The 19,458-nt window shown below is 41.1% G+C and overlaps 1 protein-coding gene across 2 annotated transcripts in view; it reads left to right on the top strand.

The window, feature by feature from the left end:
• The window catches only part of doc2b (double C2-like domains, beta), a 255,155-nt gene that overhangs the window by 167,793 nt on the left and 67,904 nt on the right, over window positions 1-19,458 (top strand). For both annotated transcript variants that reach the window (XM_033609357.2, XM_033609347.2), the window contains one exon: window positions 16,381-16,455. In XM_033609357.2, the coding sequence (XP_033465248.1) occupies window positions 16,381-16,455 (75 nt within the window). The remainder of the gene's footprint in view (window positions 1-16,380; window positions 16,456-19,458) is intronic.

Raw genomic sequence — 19,458 nt, 5'->3', positions numbered from 1 at the left:
ACACGAGGGTTAATACAGATTTGTAGGATTTCTTTTTTGTTACTGTTGTTTTTTACTGCCATAGTAAGGAGAAGCAACTGGACTGATATAAATGTGTACAAGTGCAGAAAATGCCTTTTTTCTGACACCAAACCTACACTTTATTTGGTCGTACATATCAAAAATCAATTTTAAAAAGAAATAAAAGTTATTTAATGCATCTAAGATTATCTGTTAGTGTTTCTGGCCTTAATTTACTACCTCTTCATTTACAAATTTAGACCAATAGCAAGAATGTTTTTTTATAAGAGCACGTGATGCTTGCAGTAAATCAGCAGAGCTTTCGTCACATTACATCACATACCTGTATTTATATATTGACACGTATCCTGAGACGTATCAAAACATGATTCTAGTTCAGGCTATACAATTTGGATTGTGTGAACACTGCTTTTTGTTATGCACCAATTTATCAGCCGTATATTGGTATTGGCCGATATTCACCTTTGTCGACTGCCATCGGCCTATCAGCAAATAAAAAGGGTTTAGGTAGGGGGAAACATGTTTCGCAGGGAAACAGGTCTCAATCCAACAGCAAGTGGCAACCTCCGAGGCTGAAAAATGAAGCCAACAGGGAAGTGCCAAAAACTGCAGTTCATCGAATGGCCACTTGAGGCCGGCTCCAAAACGGAGCAAATCCCCATAGACCCCAATGTTCACATGTCCAGTTTTACAGCAGAAATAAACATGTTTACAGTCTGGTACAAGAAACGGTTATGAGGGTGAATTTTTTTTTATAACCCACCCTTTACATTTTATCAAGGCTGCAAGTTACATATATTTAAGGGCAAGGCAGTGTAAGTGATAGGTTGTCTGTAGTGTCGACACAGTCTATGAGTCAGATCCACCCCTCGCTCCTCCACAGCTCTAACCTTCCATGTCACGTAAGGCTCCAAAAAACTAAGATGGATCGAAATGCTAGACTCAAGGCCTCAAAACCGCAGTACACAGACAAATGGGTGACGTTAAGGTAGCTACGTCCATTATTTCAGTCTATTTCCACACCAGAACTAACAGATCATGAAGGTTACATTTAATTAAATTATGATGCATTCAAGCGCTATTTAGTAAAAATAAGTGTTGGAAATAAGCAAAGGTAAATTGTAACCATTTTATGATGTATTCAAACTTTATCTTGTAAATTGAAGTTTTTGGTGAGAAACTTAAATAAATTCAGCTGTTTAAAGGAAAAATGTGTTGATGTTTTCACAGCAACATGAAATAGATATAAGAGATGGAATTATGATAAATTATATAAAGTAAAAAAGCTGTTATTAAAAAACAATTTTTTTCATGTGAAAGAAGGTTGTTTTAAAGGTTGTTTCATAAATGTGTATGACTGAATTTGTGCTCATAGTAGTAGGTAGTGTAATGAAGGGCTTCATTAACAGTTCAGTTATTTTTTTATTTTATTTTTTTTAAAGATTTTTTATGGGCATTTTTAGCCTTTAATTGATAGAACAGACAAGTGTGAAGGGGAGAGAGAGGGGGAGTAACATGCAGCAAAGGGCCACAGGCTGGAATTGAACCTGGGCTGCTGCGGCAACAGCCTTGTACATGGGGTGCCTGCTCTACCACTAAGCCACCGACACCCCAGTTATTTTTTTATAATGAAGATTTCTTTGTTTCCCTGGCACAAAAGGGGGAATAAATAACAACAAAAATAGACAATAACAACAACAACAAAAACGCCAGTATCGGTTGTTGGCCATATTGTTATTTTAAACATCGGTATCTGCCCAGAATTTGTGCCTCATCAACATCATATGAGTAGCTGCTAACTCTTGCATGGCTGACAGTCATGGATGGGTGATAGCGGGAAATCTAATTAAAATCTTTCTTACTGAAAATAAGCCAAATAATCACAACAAAATCCTGAAAGGACAGGAGTAGTCCTGTCTAACAACTAATGTAATCCTGTTGAAGTTATATCTAACTGTATGTAAATGAAATCAAAAAGACCCACAGAAAGACCCAATCATCCAGTTAGTAATTCCTCCTGATTTCATTGTCTGTTTTCATACTGTAGTCTCTTCTGTCTGGACTCTCTGTGTCCTTTCTTGAGATGTCAGGGATCTAAGTATATCTGACACTGTCTACATGCTGTTCAAACGTGGACATGTTTATCAGAGTCAACTAGAGAAATTAGTGTCACCGCGGTTTTACTTTGTGCAGAAAGGATCTGAAGCAGTAGTGTTGCCTTATTAGACACAGTTGAGTGTGTCATTTTGCTGCCAGTAATTCCTGCTGAGTGCTGGGCTTTGAGCCCAGCTCCTCTGTTAAGCCTGATAATTGTGGCTGAATAGACGTCATATTTGTTTTGTTTTTCCCTTTTTGATCCATTAAAGAAAGAACCATAAAGACAGGGGCCAATTAAAATAATGGCATTGGGCTGATGATAAACAATTTTTGGCTGTTTTCAGTGATGTGGACTTTTTAGGATTTGGCAGATGAGAAATGAAATCTTTGTATTGCAGGATCATAAAGCCATGGGGGTGTATCATTCTTTGTTCACCATACTAATTTATCAGAATCATCTTTACTGGCCATTTTGACCCCAGTTTTAAGCTGCTCTCAATGAACATACACTGAAATAGACATACAGCTTAAACAAGGACAACGAAGATAGTGATTAAAAAATATATTGTACACACAAGCGGGAGAAAAAATAAGTATATACAGTACAGGCCAAAAGTTTGGACACACCTTCTCATTCAATGCGTTTTCTTTATTTTCATGACTATTTACATTGTAGATTCTCACTGAAGGCATCAAAACTATGAATGAACACGTGGAGTTATGTACTTAACAAAAAAAGGTGAAATAACTGAAAACATGTTTTATATTCTAGTTTCTTCAAAATAGCCACCCTTTGCTCTGATTACTGCTTTGCACACTCTTGGCATTCTCTCAATGAGCTTCAAGAGGTAGTCACCTGAAATGGTTTTCCAACAGTCTTGAAGGAGTTCCCAGAGGTGTTTAGCACTTGTTGGCCCCTTTGCCTTCACTCTGCAGTCCAGCTCACCCCAAACCATCTCGATTGGGTTCAGGTCCGGTGACTGTGGAAGCCAGGTCATCTGCCGCAGCACTCCATCACTCTCCTTCTTGGTCAAATAGCCCTTACACAGCCTGGAGGTGTGTTTGGGGTCATTGTCCTGTTGAAAAATAAATGATCGTCCAACTAAACGCAAACCGGATGGGATGGCATGTCGCTGCAGGATGCTGTGGTAGCCATGCTGGTTCAGTGTGCCTTCAATTTTGAATAAATCCCCAACAGTGTCACCAGCAAAACACCCCCACACCATCACACCTCCTCCTCCATGCTTCACAGTGGGAACCAGGCATGTGGAATCCATCCGTTCACCTTTTCTGCGTCTCACAAAGACACGGCGGTTGGAACCAAAGATCTCAAATTTGGACTCATCAGACCAAAGCACAGATTTCCACTGGTCTAATGTCCATTCCTTGTGTTTCTTGGCCCAAACAAATCTCTTCTGCTTGTTGCCTCTCCTTAGCAGTGGTTTCCTAACAGCTATTTGACCACGAAGGCCTGATTCGCGCAGTCTCCTCTTAACAGTTGTTCTAGAGATGGGTCTGCTGCTAGAACTCTGTGTGGCATTCATCTGGTCTCTGATCTGAGCTGCTGTTAACTTGCCATTTCTGAGGCTGGTGACTTGGATGAACTTATCCTCAGAAGCAGAGGTGACTCTTGGTCTTCCTTTCCTGGGTCGGTCCTCATGTGTGCCAGTTTCGTTGTAGCGCTTGATGGTTTTTGCGACTCCACTTGGGGACACATTTAAAGTTTTTGCAATTTTCCGGACTGACTGACCTTCATTTCTTAAAGTAATGATGGCCACTCGTTTTTCTTTAGTTAGCTGATTGGTTCTTGCCATAATATGAATTTTAACAGTTGTCCAATAGGGCTGTCGGCTGTGTATTAACCTGACTTCTGCACAACACAACTGATGGTCCCAACCCCATTGATAAAGCAAGAAATTCCACTAATTAACCCTGATAAGGCACACCTGTGAAGTGGAAACCATTTCAGGTGACTACCTCTTGAAGCTCATGGAGAGAATGCCAAGAGTGTGCAAAGCAGTAATCAGAGCAAAGGGTGGCTATTTTGAAGAAAGTAGAATATAAAACATGTTTTGAGTTATTTCACCTTTTTTTGTTAAGTACATAACTCCACATGTGTTCATTCATAGTTTTGATGCCTTCAGTGAGAATCTACAATGTAAATAGTCATGAAAATAAAGAAAACGCATTGAATGAGAAGGTGTGTCCAAACTTTTGGCCTGTACTGTATAAATATATGTAAAAACTATTTCTATAAATCGCAGAAAAAATACAAACAGTACAGAGAATTAATATTGTATTGGCAACGTAAACAACTTTATATACATAAAGTGGATGGTTCCTCAGGTCGTCAAATAACCATTCTCAAATACCCAAAATGGCCCATTCTCAGTCCCAGATTATCAAATACCAATGCTTTGTCACACCCTAAGCGTGTGATACTGGTGTTGAAAGCACCCTTTGGTGTCTTTATGAGACACACCGGGCTTTCATATGACTCCACTGTAAAAAACGGCCATCCGCATCCCCAGATCATCAAATAATGATGCTTAGTCACACCCCTTGGCATGAGATGCCACCATCAAAGGCACCCTTTAGGATCTTTATGAGAAGCTCCAGGCTTTCAACTAACTCCAGTGTAAAAAGAGCCTGTTGTCATTCCCGGATCGTCAAATACTAATGCTTTGTCACGCCCCTCAGCGTGTGATACCAGCTTTGAAAGCACCCTTTGGAGTCTTTATGAGATGCACCAGGCTTTCAGCTAACTCTGTTGTAAAAGCAGCCCTTTCTCATTTCCAGATCATCAAATACTGATGCTTTGTCAGGCCCCTCAACATGGGATACCAACTTTGAAAGCACCTTTTGATGTCGTTATGACACACCAGGCTTTCAGCTAACTCCAGTGTAAAAACAGCCTGTTGTCATTCCCAGATCCAATGCTTATACCTACGCTTTGTCACACCCCTCAGTGTGTGACACCGACTTCCAAAGCACCCTTTGACATCTTTATGAGACACACCAGGCTTTCCACTAACTCCTATGTAAATCCATCTGCCACAAAATTTGACGCTCAGAGCGACTGATGTAGTATAAAGATTGAGAAAGTCCATGTGGGGTGGGTGGGAGGGCTGGTGAATGAGTCAAACAAACAAACTTTCACCCAGGAGACTACAGTTCATGTCCCGTGTGAAACCAAAAGTCAACATTGTTTTAATGTAAACCTACATAATTTAGGTGTGGTTGTTGCACACTGATGTTACTTGTGGGACATGTTTATGTCATGTTACTTTATTGTAACATAAGAAGTGGAAGTATTAAACCCAAAACATGATCTTTTTTTTTTTAAATCTAACCAAGTAGATATGTTGCCTTCATCAACACATCAACCACATTGTAGGATGTGTTTGCATCACATAGACGCAAAAGGATGCCCTGTTTGTTGCTGTAAAATGCCGAGGGCAGTGACAAATTGTCTGTATTTGATATCCTGCAAATGAGAACCAGTTGCAGTTATGTACAATACATGGAGGATACATATTTATATTTGACAATGATGGATGATACTGTATGTACATGTTAAAGCACAGAGGTTTACTGTTCAGGATGTTTAATTCTACTGTTTGTGTTCCTCTCTGTGGGATGTAGTGTACCGCTTTAACAAGTGAAGGGTCATATTGTAAAGCCAATGACAGTGCCTTTTGCTATTACTATTTCACATTATTACTATTTCTTTAACATGTAGAGGTATAATTTCTAAACTTATATTTAGAATGTTTGCTGTAAACACTGTCAACCACAGTGGACAAACTGGAAATCAGTGCTGTCAGTGGACACAGCAGGGGTTGCAAATATTGCCTGCCATTGCCTGCCTCATGGCCTCTCAGTGGTTTTAATAATAAAAATAATAATAAAAAAACAAACAAAGTCAACAACATTTTAAGATGGTTCAGCAACCAATTGTGATATACTGCATCTTACAGTCCTGGGTCTGTTACGCTCTCCCAGAGAATCAAGACTCAACATTTTGCACCAGTGTTCATCAATCACACAGAGTGAAATCAATTGTAGAAGAGGCACAGATAACAATTTCTCACTGATGGTAGCCTCAATAGACCAGAAGGTCCACGCAGTGCAGCCATAAAAATCAACTTAAATACAGCCGGGGCCACATCTGTCACTCTCTCTGTTGGATTACTAAAATACTGCAGAGAGAATGATTTACAAGCACTGCTTTTTATTTTTTGAGGAAGATTGCTGATACATCATTTCAAGCTGAATATTGGTTCTTGGATCATATGGACTGTTTCTAAATGCAGCAGTCTCATGGCTGGGATTTCTGAACATTATATTATATTATATATTACATCATATTATATTACATGATGTTATATTATATTACATTCTTCCGAATGTAAGACTAATTTATACAGTGTATTGTAGCATAATGCCCATTTGTATATTTTACACGCTTACAGACACAGCACAGTGAAGATATATATTTTATTCCTATTATATTAAGTATTAGTGTTATATTGTGAGCGGCATGGTGGTACAGTGGTTATCATTGTCACCTCACAGCAAGACGGTTCCTTGTTCAAATCCTGAGGTGGAGGAGCCCCTCTGTGTGAAGTTTGCATGTCCATCCTTGTCAGCGTGGGTTTTCTCCTGGTACTCCAGCTTCCTCCCACAGTCCAAAGACATGCAGGTTAATTGGTGACTCTAAATTGCCCGTAGGTGTGAATGTGAGTGTGAATGGTTGTCTGTCTCTATGTGTCAGCCCTGTGATAGTCTGGTGACCTGTCCAGGGTGTACCCCGCCTCTCACAGCTGTCAGCAGAGATAGGCTCCAGTTCCCCCGCGACCCCCAACAGGATAAGGCCCTGATCACACAGAAAGTGTTTTAGCAGCTGGAGCTTTTATAACTGTTTTTAATGAAAATGAAGCTTTTTACTCGTGGTTTTTGCATTGCGATACCAATTGTGTTTCTGCACTCTAGGTGCCTGGCATTTTTGCTGGAGCGCTCTGAACTCCTCAAGTTGAAGAAACTTCAACTCAGAGCGTAAAAGCGTGTCACGTCATCTCCCACTTTTTCCCATTGTGCAATCAGATGATGTGAGAGGCAGGCCTTCTGTGGTGGTTACGACAACAAGTTTACAGTTGATAAATAATGGAGGAGAATCTGGTGGTAGCGGTTGCTGGATACCCAGAGCTATACGGCCCAACAATAGACAGCAGATTGTCAAACTGTCCCCGAGTCATACTGAAATATGCCTGGAAACGGCCATCATGGAGGCGAAGCTCCTGGACCAACTCGTGGTACTCGCCATGATCCACCCTCTTTTTTAGGGTCTCATGTACCCACACAGATCTCTGTTTCCTTGTGTATAAGAAATCACAATTTCCCCTCGTAACTCAATAAAGTATCTCTGATTTCTCTCAAAGTGGCAAGTGTTCTAACTTTCTTTATCTGATTCAGTAGTCTGACCACTTAGATAATGTTGTTGTTTTTGATATTTGATACTTATTTTAAACATGTAAACAGAGACATGAACATACAAACAAGCAGACAGACAAAGAAAGTAATATTCACAAATAATGAAAGCATAATGTGAAATCAAATTCTCAATGTATAGTTAGTTTGATTTACTCATCCAAGAAGAAGTGGGAGGAAGAATAGACTTATTAAATCCCACTCCTTCTCCTTTAGTCATTGAGAAACAGATAGCTTCCTTATACAGATAAAGCTATACCTTAGACCTTTCTAAATATACAGTTTTTATTACCATTTAACTTTGTCATACAAAAATTACCCATTTAAATATTAATTACCAAATATCTGTCAAAAAATATAAACCTGTCTTGGTATATAAACTACCAATTATCCATGACTAACCGATATGAACCAGTGTAAATGTATGATATATATATATATATATATATATATATATATATATATATATATATATATTACCATTTATTTTGCCTGACAAAAAATAAATATAAATTGGCAATATTACATACATAGCTTAATCAACTAGTTCTGCTATCTAGTTAAATATGCATCTAAAATTACTGTCCACTCTCTCCCATCGCTCTCTATAGAATTCTTCACTTCCTCTCCCCTCTTACACTTTCTATATATTCCATCTAACTATCTACTCTCTGCACCCAGTGGCACACACTCCCACATTCACACTCACACTTCTACTCCCCCCGGCTCCCCTATGTTCTGTACAGTGGCTGTTATTGTGTGAATCAGTACATACTGTTTCTGTTGAAAAGGCGAGGAGAAAAAAGAAAAAAAAGAAAAGCCTGTGTTACAGACAGGAAGTGAGGGGTTTGATAGAGATGCTCATGAAAGAGGCATGAATTATGAAAGCAGGGCTCAAACAGCAAGTTAATTAACCTGTCAATAGAAAAAATAATTGTCAGCAACTATGTTAATCGATAATCTGTTCATTTTGTCAAATGCATGTGGTTATGCTTAGCCAACAAAAGCATGTGGTTAGGTTTAGGAGAAAATAACAGTGTTTGGTGGTTGTTGGACCCATACACCACCCCACCTGCCTGCCCTACTGGGACTTCTGCTGCCTTTACTTTCTTTGTTGTCCCGCCGCGTTTCCCCCTGTCACCACAAGCCACTGACTGGCCGTGTATCTTGTCTTTGTGAAAGGTTGCCCTTTTTCGTTGGTGTCTGACGCCAGAAATCACTGACCAAGTGGCTATTTTTGACAACTTCGGGGTGAGACCAGTTTGGTTTGCATCACATATTGTCGCTAAAGGGTGCCATGTTTGTCACTGAGGGAAGTGACAAAAGAACATGGTTACATTTACCCAACACACATATGTGGTTGGGTTTAGGCAACAAAAACAGGTGGTTGTGTTCAGGAAACAAGAACAAGGTTTGGCTTTACTTTATCTTATGGGAACACCAGTTTCCCGGGTGAAAGTTGGTGGTTGTTAGACCAGTGGCGATTGCTCTAAGACTGCAAGGGAAGCTCAGCTTCCCCTAAAATGTCAAAAAATAAGTGGTCAAATATGTACTGTTGTGTTTACATTTCATTGACTAAATATGCACTAGAACGCGTTCAACTTTTGTTCAGAATCAGCTACTGATCACAGGTCACTGACACAACATTCTTCTCATTCATTCCCGTAGTGTCACAGTGCATTAAACAGTGTTGAAGCTCAGCGTCCAAAGACTTCAATGGGGAAGCATAGAGTGGGTTGTTCCACTGCAACGAAACTAGACAGTCATTGGATAAATGCTCGGTTTTGTCCCGCCCACCGGACGCTCAGCGTCTCTGGGGGTCTATGGGGCAGTGGGATGGCCTCAGCTGGCCTGGACGCTGGGCTTCTGCATGATGATTGGATGATCTGTGGGTGAATCCCTTTTTGATTGACAGCGAAATGAGTCAGCGATCTTGAAATATAAACCACCACCGGAACATTTTTCAAGTTTCATTCCGTTGTTCCGAGTTGATCTGGAGACTTTTCCAATCCTCTTAGTGACTTTTTCTTTGTTAAAACGACGAGCGACAAATCTAGCATATTTTTCTGGTGTTATTTGAGACTGTACTGGTGTTTGGAGACTCTGACTTCTGTCACTCTGCAGTTACTGTCCCGAAAGCACTCACAGGCGGTCACACTAGCCTCTCACAGCAGCCCCAGAGGGTAGAATTTACGTATAAATAAACAGACAAATGTTATGATGTAGGCCAAAATGATCTTCCCCTCCTTGAAAGACCAGCAGCTGCCACTGTGTTAGACCCATCCACCACCACGCCCACCCAACTTATGTTGTTGTTCTGCTGCATTTCCCCCTGACCAGTGCCGTTAAACAATAACGACGACCGGCCACGTATCATACCAGCATGAAAGGACGGCTTTTTTCGTTGGTGTCTGACGCTGAAAGTCACTGAGCAAGCCCCGCTATTCAACGACTAGGGAGTTAGACCAGGTTGGTCAGGATGCCTGCCAAGCTATAGACTACAGGTCAAGATGAACAAAGAAGAAAACTGGTTATTTTTTTGTGAGCCACAGCTGTGTTTGGTGGCGGGATAGTGCCAAAAAAAAGTTGTTTTTTATCAAGACATTGCTGCGTTTCCAGTGGGGATTGTGTTCCAAAAACTGTGCATTTTAAGCCAAAACAGGATCTTTTCCAAACCATAACTAATTGGTTTTTGTGCCTCAACCTAACCACATGTTAACCACAGCGTTGTTGAAATGTAAAGTTTCAACCTATCCACTGCATAATACCATACAATAGTAATCTATCTGGATATGATTTTGGGGTATTGATTTAGACAAAACAAAATATTTGGAGGCATCGAATTGGGGTCTGGGAAATTGTGACGGGCACTTATCTCTAGAACTTTTTATAGACTAACCAATTAATTGATTAATCATAACAATATTACATGTTATTAGTAACTGAAAATAATCTTTAGTTGCAGATCTTGCCATGATCTTTATAACCATGAAATGGTACAGTAGGACCCAGCTTTTTTAAAAAACTTTCTTGATGACAGAGTCTAAAACATCAGGTTAACACTGCTTCTGTTGCTTCAGTTATAACTACTTTTTAAAAATCTCTGTCTTGTGCGTCCCTGAGCTTTTCGTAAACGCAGTACTTCCTGGAGAGCCCCTTTAAAGCTCATTAGTCACGGGGAGTGCTGCTCTGCCTGTGGGGACTGTTGTATAATGTATTCTGTTTGTGGATAGTGATGTCATGAGGGTGATCTCAGCATGGACTGTTATTTTAAACAGAAATCCTGCATTAAAAACTGGTAAAGTTTACATGTCATGTTTATTTACCAGACAGGGAAAATCTAACATACAATAAATACTCGCTTAGTTGTATCATGAGAATTGTGGGATCCAGTGTTTTTGGAGGTTGACCAAAACAAGGGACCAGAAGATCGGTGCCATGTCATAATTCCAACATCCCATTATTTTGACATCCCATTATTCTGAAAATTATCCATTGTTCTGAAATCTCAATGCTTCGACATCCCATTGGTCCAACCATATTAAACCCATTGTTCCGAAGTCCCGTTGTTCCAAAATCTCAATGTTGCAATGCAAAAAGTTGAAAAAGCAAGCAGCAAGGAAAAGCAGCAAGAGACCGTGTTGTCGTGTTGTTTACTGTAGCCATGACGACAACAGTCGCCCTGTTTTGAGGAAGTAGAATCGATGCTGAAAGTTAGAATTTTAACCCAAACCATGATCTTTTCCTAACCATAACCAAGTAGTTCTTGTGCCTAAACCTAACCAGACCTTGACTATGAAACAATTATTTTGTAACAATGAAAAATTAGATTTCAGAACAACAGGACTTCGTAACAGTGGGTTTAATATGGTCGGAACAATGGGATGTTGAAATACTGAGATTTCGGAACAATGGGATGTCGGAATAATGGGATGTCAGAATTATGAGCGGACCCCAGAAGGTCTCTGCTGCCCTGATTTTGAGCCTGTGTGTCCCCCAGTTTTATGGGGGAAAATGGCTGGAGTACTGCTTTAATGACCAACAGGAAGAACGTTTGATTTAATCATTCTGGACACATTGTGATTACTTCACCTCTGCCAAGTTTTTGGTTCCTTTTGTATGTCTATCAGCAGGATTACAGAAAAAAATACGAGCCATTTTCATAAAATTTGGTAGAAGGGTATGGCATGGGCCAAGGAGGAACCCATTTAATTTTGGACCGGCTCCGAATGACAGGGCATATACACAAATTATTTTTCACTTTCATTAATATTGCAAGATAGGTCATTTAGTCTTGGCGGACGTCTGCTGTCTCAAAGTGCCCTTCTAGTTCTTGCTGGGTTTTTTTTGTTTTATTTGCCAAATAGACTCCAAATAGATTTTCTGTCCTCCCTTAAGATCTTGTGCATCAACCAGGCTCACTTTTTTCATATTGTAAGATCAACTCTGATTTAAATTATGGTTAATAATCATATAAGGCATGGTTGAATAAGTCTACCAGATAGTTATATAAATGTGTAGAATACACACATATAAGTTTTATGTTAAAACCTTGATACTACAGTTTAACTGATTTTAAAGGTATAGTGTGTAAGGTTAAGGAGGATTTAGTGGCATCTAGTGGTGAGGATTGCAGTCTGCAACCAGCTGAAACCTATCATGGCTAGAATTCCTTCAGTGTTCATTGTTGTGGAGGTTTTTACCAGGAGCCAAATTATCTTCAGAGGTCTCTTCCTCTCCAAAACAAACAGACCAGGTGCTAAAAAGACTTGTGTCACAGTGTCACATTAAAAAATCTTTGCAGACTGCTGACTACAGCGGCTGACACTAAGACGCTAATAGTCCTATCTAGCCCCAGCGTTTTACCTCCAGCATGCACTGGGGCAGTTTGCAGCCGAGTGTGAAGCAGTCGGGATGAGAGTCAGCACCTCCAAATCTGAGGCCATGATTCTCTGTCTGAAAATGGTGGATTGAGTTGGGAGTGAGTAACTGCCCCAAGCGAAGGAGTTCAAGTATCTCGAGGTCGAGGGTAGAATGGAGTGTGAGATGGATCGACGGTTTGGTGAGGCATCTACAGTGATGCGAGCACTGTGCCGGACCATTGTGGTGAAGAGGGAGCTGAGCTGGAAGGCAAAGCTTTCAATTTACTGGTCTATCTACGTCCCAACCCTCACCTATGGTCATGAGCTCTGGGTAGTGACCGTAAAAATGAGATTGCGGATACAAGCAGCCGAAATGAGTTTCCTCAGTAGGGTGGCTGGGCTCAGACTTAGAGATAGGGTGAGGAGCTCGGACATCTGAAGGGAGCTCGGAGTAGAGCCGCTCCTCCTTTGCGTCAAAAGGGGTCAGCTGAGGTGCTTCGGGCACATCCCACTGGCCACTCATCTGGCCTGGGAATGCCTCGGGATCCCCCAAAAGGATCTTGAAGGTATAGCTGGGGAGAGGGGTGCACTTTGCTCAACCTGCTGCCCCGGCCACCCGGCTTCGGATAAGTGGTTGAAAATGGATGGATGGATAGACCCAGTGTTTGGTTTGTCCATTCAGAAGTACTGTAACATGGCAATGTAACATGGCGGACTCTGCTGACAAGGATCTGCTCCCTGTGCAGATATAAACTGTTCATTCTAAGGTAACGAAAACACAGCAACTCTTACTGTCAAGTGAATACATAAAAGAAAACCCACCTACTATATGGTATTCTATTTCTGCCAATATAGCCCCTAAACCCTACACACTGGACCTTTAAGTTCTTTGCATCAACTTGTCTTACTTTAGCCATTTTGATTGGCGCATTAACTCTAATTTAATTTATGGTTAATAATCATGCAAGACATTTTGATGGTTGTATTGGTGTGTATAATACACACGTATCACAAGTATTATGTTAAAACTCCAGCAATCTTACAGAGGATCACACAAATTATCCAATCTCTTGGGTTTACAAAAAAAAAACCTTGCATGTACAGGTACAGGAGTGTCAAAAATTTAATTTTCATAAAGCTAAAAGCAACACTGATGAAAGTTGACATTTGTGCTGTCACTTGACAGCGATGATATGATAATGGACAGAACTATCCTTGGCGGTGTCTTCTTGGACTCCGATCCAATTTAAGCTTTTAGCTCAAATTGAGCTGGCAATCTAAATAATCTCAACACCATATGAGGTTGGAGAGAAGCAAACCAAATCTACTGTATAAGTGCTCCCTGTGCTGTAGATATTTTCACTGAGGTTTCAGATTCTTCTGTTTATTTACTCCACATTTCACTCTGGAAACTCTTCAGGTCCTTTTACTTTTCTCAGTGGGCACCCACATGGTGTTGCTTCATTTGGACTCTATACGAGTGAACTTTACTTCCTCTTTAAGTCTCATTGGTAAGACCTCTTTCTTTTTAGGCAGTTCCCCTATTCACTTCAGTGTTTCTCAGTGATGTGGAGGGTCTTTCCAGCTGAGGTGAAACTGTACTGAATGTCTCACACCCCAGAGACAAAGATTGGATGTAATGATCCATACAGGACAGAAAAAAGTAGAGTGTTAAATAAAGGAATTAAGGTGCTGAGGAAAACTGAAAAGACAGCAAGACGTTTGCACACTCCTGACAGTTTTAATAGATGTCACCTTTTTTTTTTTTTTTTACACTTTGTTAGACAAAATTAGGGTCATATCCAGATCCAACACGTTCTCACTCCAGACTGTCAACTGCAGCTTAATCAGTTGCCCTACGCTTCAAACTTACCTAACGATCCAAACTCCTCTAGCTTCAGTTAAAGACACGTCAGTTTCCACGACTGCATGGTGGTGCGGTGGTTAGCATTGTCGCCTCCTGGTTCCCTTCCCAGATAGCACATATACATCTGGCCGACGTCGGCCCGATGTATCAAGTTTAGATCGTTAAGACGTAGCAGGGAGAGTGTTTGCTCATTGCCAAGACGTCGCTGAGACGTCAGCCTTTAAATCAAAAATGACCACCACGCGACGTTCAAACGATCACTAAAAAAAGCTGCGCTCAGTGGGCGCTCCTTCATTAATATTCATATGCTTCGGTAACTACGACCTTTATTCATTTAGGTTGGACCTTTCAAACTACAAATATTTCACTATTCAATGTGAGAAATCAATGCTAACATTCAAAAATAGCTGACCGTTACCCTATTTTGTGTGTAAGTGTGCACAATGAAGAGACAAAAGTCAATTTGACAAACTTTATTTTCAAATTTCCACAAAAAATATCTGATGGCCAGTCCGCTTCTCCTGGCAGCCTGCAAGAGACAGAAAAGACGATGACCACGTAACTTCAAGAAACAAATCCCAACTTCACCACTGTATTTTTTTTAGCATTTCAGCTGTCTTTTAGCCAGCTTTAAGGCTTTAGGTCCGTCACTCTGCTTAATTTAGTGTTGAAACTGTTAAATAACGGGATCCGGCGTTAACTTCGTTAACCGTTAACAGCAGTTCAACAATCAGTCCTTCATCTTGGAAAAACAGTGGTTTTAAAACTGCGCTATTACCTGTAGCCACCGGGTCAGTTTGCTTTGCAGAGGAGGAGACCTCAACTGATAAATTGCCCATAAAATCACATCAACAACATACCGAAGGCATCCTTAAACTTAACTGTTTCACCTCCGCGCTCCTCTCTGCTGGTCTCACCGACACTTGAGCACCCGTTCTGGGATACACAGTGTCGGCCCGCCCCGCCTTACCTCCGCGCTCCTCTCCGCTCCGCTCCTCTCCACTGGTCTCACCGACACTTGAGCACCCGTTCTGGGATACAGAGTGTCGGCCCGCCCCGCCTTACCTCCGCGCTCCTCTCCGCTCTGCTCCTCTCCACTGGTCTCACCCACACTTGAGCACCCGTTCTGGGATACACAGTGTCGGCCTGCCCCGTCTTACCTCCGCGCTCCTCTCCCAGCACACGTCCAGGGCCCCGGAGGTCAGGCAAACAAACACCGCGGAGATGAAATTCTGCCTTCAGTGGCGACTTCCGTATGTGGGCAGACATTCAACGGCACTGGGCCGACCCAAAGCCAATGTAACAGAGACGTTTGATGAGCTGGGACAAAAGAGTATTAAATTTAAAGATATCCGCCCATGCAGCCGACGCTTGTCAGACGTTATAAATTCAGGGCCGATGTGTTGTCCTCAGGCCGATGTTGGCCAGTTGTATGTGTGCTATCTGGGTTCTGTGTGGAGTTTGCATGTTCTCCCCGTGTCAGCATGGGTTTTCTCCAGGTGCTCCGGCTTCCTCCTACAGTCCAAAGACATGTAGGATAGGGTAATTGGTAACTCTAAATTGTCCGTAGATGTGAATGTAAGTGTGAATGGTTGTCTGTCTCTATGTGTCAGCCCTGCAAAAGTCACTCAGGATAGACTCCAGCACACCTGCGACCCCTAACAGGATAAGCGGTTATGGAAGATGAATAAATGAATGGCGTCAGTTTTCATGCCAGTATTGGCTCGTCCACAGTGACTACAACAGTTTGCGAGGCTTGGATAGAGATGCGCGCCCAAAAGAAAAACCCACATTTCTGCTCAGAAAGAGAAACACACCTACTTCTGAACAGTATGAAAGACTTGGATATCAACAGATTTTTGAATATGTGCAAATATAACAACGCCAACCTCCCCCAGAAGGTGGTTGAAGTAATGAGAGAGGAAGACTGTGTTCGCATGGTCAACTAAGTCTACCACCCAAACTTTGAAAAATCCTATTTTGATGCAAAGAATCAAAATGACACAAGCAACTCGAGCTGTTCTTCCTGTGTTTCATTCACAGGGGCTTAAGCCGATGGACCACAATGGGCTTTCTGACCCCTACGTCAAGTTGCACCTACTGCCCGGAGCCAGCAAGGTGAGTCATAATTCCTCTCTGCTGGATTTCTTTTTTTACTCTAATGAGTAGCTACATGTCTGTTTTCTCTTTTGTACTTTAGTGGTGGTTTTGCTTTTCCCAATGAAGATCTAGTTATGTTGCCTTGTTCCTTGGATGTAGGCTGTAACTATGTTTCATAGATGACCTTTTTTTGCAGATAGCTGGATAAATATCTACGGGCCATGAATAAAATGTATATGTGCTTCATCGTTAGTTCCCTCGCCTTATTTCCGACCAAGCAGCAGACCATGCCAGGTGCGCCTGCAGCGCTTGAGAATGGAGGGAGGGGATACTACCATCAAGTTTGAGATGGGAGACGACTAGAGCAGCAACAGCATCCATTTCGGCTTAATTTAGGCTTCTCACAGTACTGTAGTTTAAATGAAATGTAGTTTTCATGAAATGATTATTATGTTATCATAAGTTACCAAAAATATATTACCACCTGTCAGTCTGTCAAAGCAGACGTTGTATTGCACGTCATCCTGCAAGCAACCATGAGAGTATTTCACAGGCTTTACACATAATTAATTATGCTTAGAAAACAAATAGTCAGATAATATTTGATGCATTTTGTGACAATTTCAAATTTGATATCAGGTACACGCACTCTGTATGGAGCACCGTTGATCACCTGTATGGAACACCGTTATGAATCCAAGGAGGAGGCATTACTTTTGCCCACTTTTCCCAAAAACTACTGGTCCAAAATACATCATCTATGCTAGCTTGCTAACTCTTGTCTCAGTTTTTCTCCAACAGTAAATCCATCAACTAAGTGCCCCATACCATGATTTCAGCGCCCCTCCGTCCTGAAAAGAAATCTTAACGTTATCCACCTTATTTTTCACGGAAACACGGAGGCAAAACAGAACGCAGCCAGCTTCCGTGTTTTTTGTGCGACACTTCTGGTCCAGCACTCTTACCACTGTGTAAATGGGAATCACCTTGTTGTTTACCTTGCTGAGTTTAGCTATATATATATGTATATATCACATTTTTCACGTCACTATATCACCGTTTAGACTAATCTGGTGTTTGTAAAGTCTATAAACACAATGACTGAACAAACATTAGTATTTTCTCTGTGTGTAATTAATAACATGGTTATCGTAGATTAGCTGGGCTAACCGTTAGCTGTTAGCCGTTAGCCATGTCTGTAATAACTCATTAAACTCACAAAGTGGCCCATGAAAAAAATATTTTCTCCAGCGGATGTCTTAGTTACAACGTGATTGAGCTAATTGGAGTAGTTTCATGTCGTATCCGACATCGGGAGGCTTTTAACGGATGACGATCCTGGTGTTAGCTTTGCTGCTAGTGTTAATGTTAGCTGTCCCTGTCAGCTGCAGCCACTGATGCTTTCTAGACATCGTGATTTCCCAAAACTGAATAAATACCACACATAGCAACACAAAACTGCTTTGCTAGCTCAATCATGTTGTAACAGCTGGATGGTTGATGCGTACATGCTGATTCAGGTGCTATCAGAGCCGATCCGCACATCACTATGGCTTAATGATCAACTCAGTCAATTAAAACAACCCGTCCTGTGTTAGGAGTGTATGTCGCTGACAGAGAGAAAGAAAGAAAGAAAGAAAGAAAGAAAAAAAAGATAGAAAAGCAGCATTACACCTCACATATTTATTTCTCACAGGTGCGCACACGTTTGGCTGGTATGCAGAAGCACCGTCTGTGCGTCGAAGGTGCGAGCCGCAGTTTCAGCTGCTCAGGTAGAGAGGCTTAGCCCGGTGTGTTTTTTCACTGATTTGGTTCTGCAGGTTCTCTGCTGGTACACTGGAGACAGGGATCAAGCAGTTTGTCTCACTCGGGATAGATTGTGCTTTTTTGGTTCACAGTTTATGATTGACGTGCGATTTATTCGCGTTTAGAGGGAATAAATTTCCGTTATAACGGAAACGTGGGCACAGTTATCTATACAAAATACACAGACTAACTAACTAACTAACTAACTTATTGACTAACATAAACAACTGAAAATTGAAAAAAAAATTAGCTTGCACCGTTAGCTCCGGTAAGGGAAAGCATGAGGGAAAGCGGCTGACCGGAAGTCACGCACAAAAAAACGGAAGTTGATCACTATTTACTTCCGTGTTTGAAAATAAGGTGGATAGGAAACACTGACAAGGCAAATATATTGTGATATTGTGGTTTTAAAAGACTAATGTTAGCTAACATTAGCTTGCTTGCTAAGGTGGACAAATTTCTGGCTAGCCAGCATAGCAAAAAACTGTATCAAGTGATTGATGTCATTGAAGTCATAGACTCCAGGGCTGATCTGGCTGGTAACTTAGCCAGCTTACCGTTTGCAAATTACATTTTCAGCTAATATTATGAAACAACCCACGCCAGATCGGTAAAGCTTAGCTAAGTTAAAGCTAGCTGGCAAACTTAGCTAGCTTGCTTGCTAATGTCACCACTAGAAAAATCACTATCTGAGTGGATACCTCAGTAGGCTAGCTTACAAAATTATTTCCCCAGCCAACGTGATCCATAATCCTAACTTGTGTATTATGACTAATTATATTGTTTTAGCTAACAATAAATGATGTAACGGTACAATGTGCTTTCTATTAGCCAAGAACAACGCAGGGGCAGCAAAAAAGCTAACTGTAACCTGAGCTAAGGCTAGCCATCTAGCTGCTAACTCTACATGGACGTGTAAGTGGTTGCTTTGTAAGTAATTTGCAAAAGGCAAGCTATTTAGTGTAATGGAGCCAATGATCAAAATGAAATATCGGAACATAGCAGATACTTAATATTATACTAAATATGATTGTAACTTATTTCTCTCGTTTGTCACTGTTGTGGCTGATTCTCAGATGCTTGCTCGTGGGTGAGAGGTTGCTAATAACAAGGTTTTTCTGAAAGTTACGTACAGAACCTTTAAATGAACCTTGTTGGGTCAACACAGTTCCTTGACGTCTGAGTTTTCAGGAGTGCTTACTGTATATTTTTGTA

The sequence above is a fragment of the Epinephelus lanceolatus genome, chromosome 11 (assembly GCF_041903045.1).
Source record: "Epinephelus lanceolatus isolate andai-2023 chromosome 11, ASM4190304v1, whole genome shotgun sequence".
Lineage (NCBI taxonomy): Eukaryota > Metazoa > Chordata > Actinopteri > Perciformes > Serranidae > Epinephelus > Epinephelus lanceolatus.
Note: the sequence above shows the minus strand (reverse complement) of the source record. Positions and strands in the feature narration are given on the sequence as shown.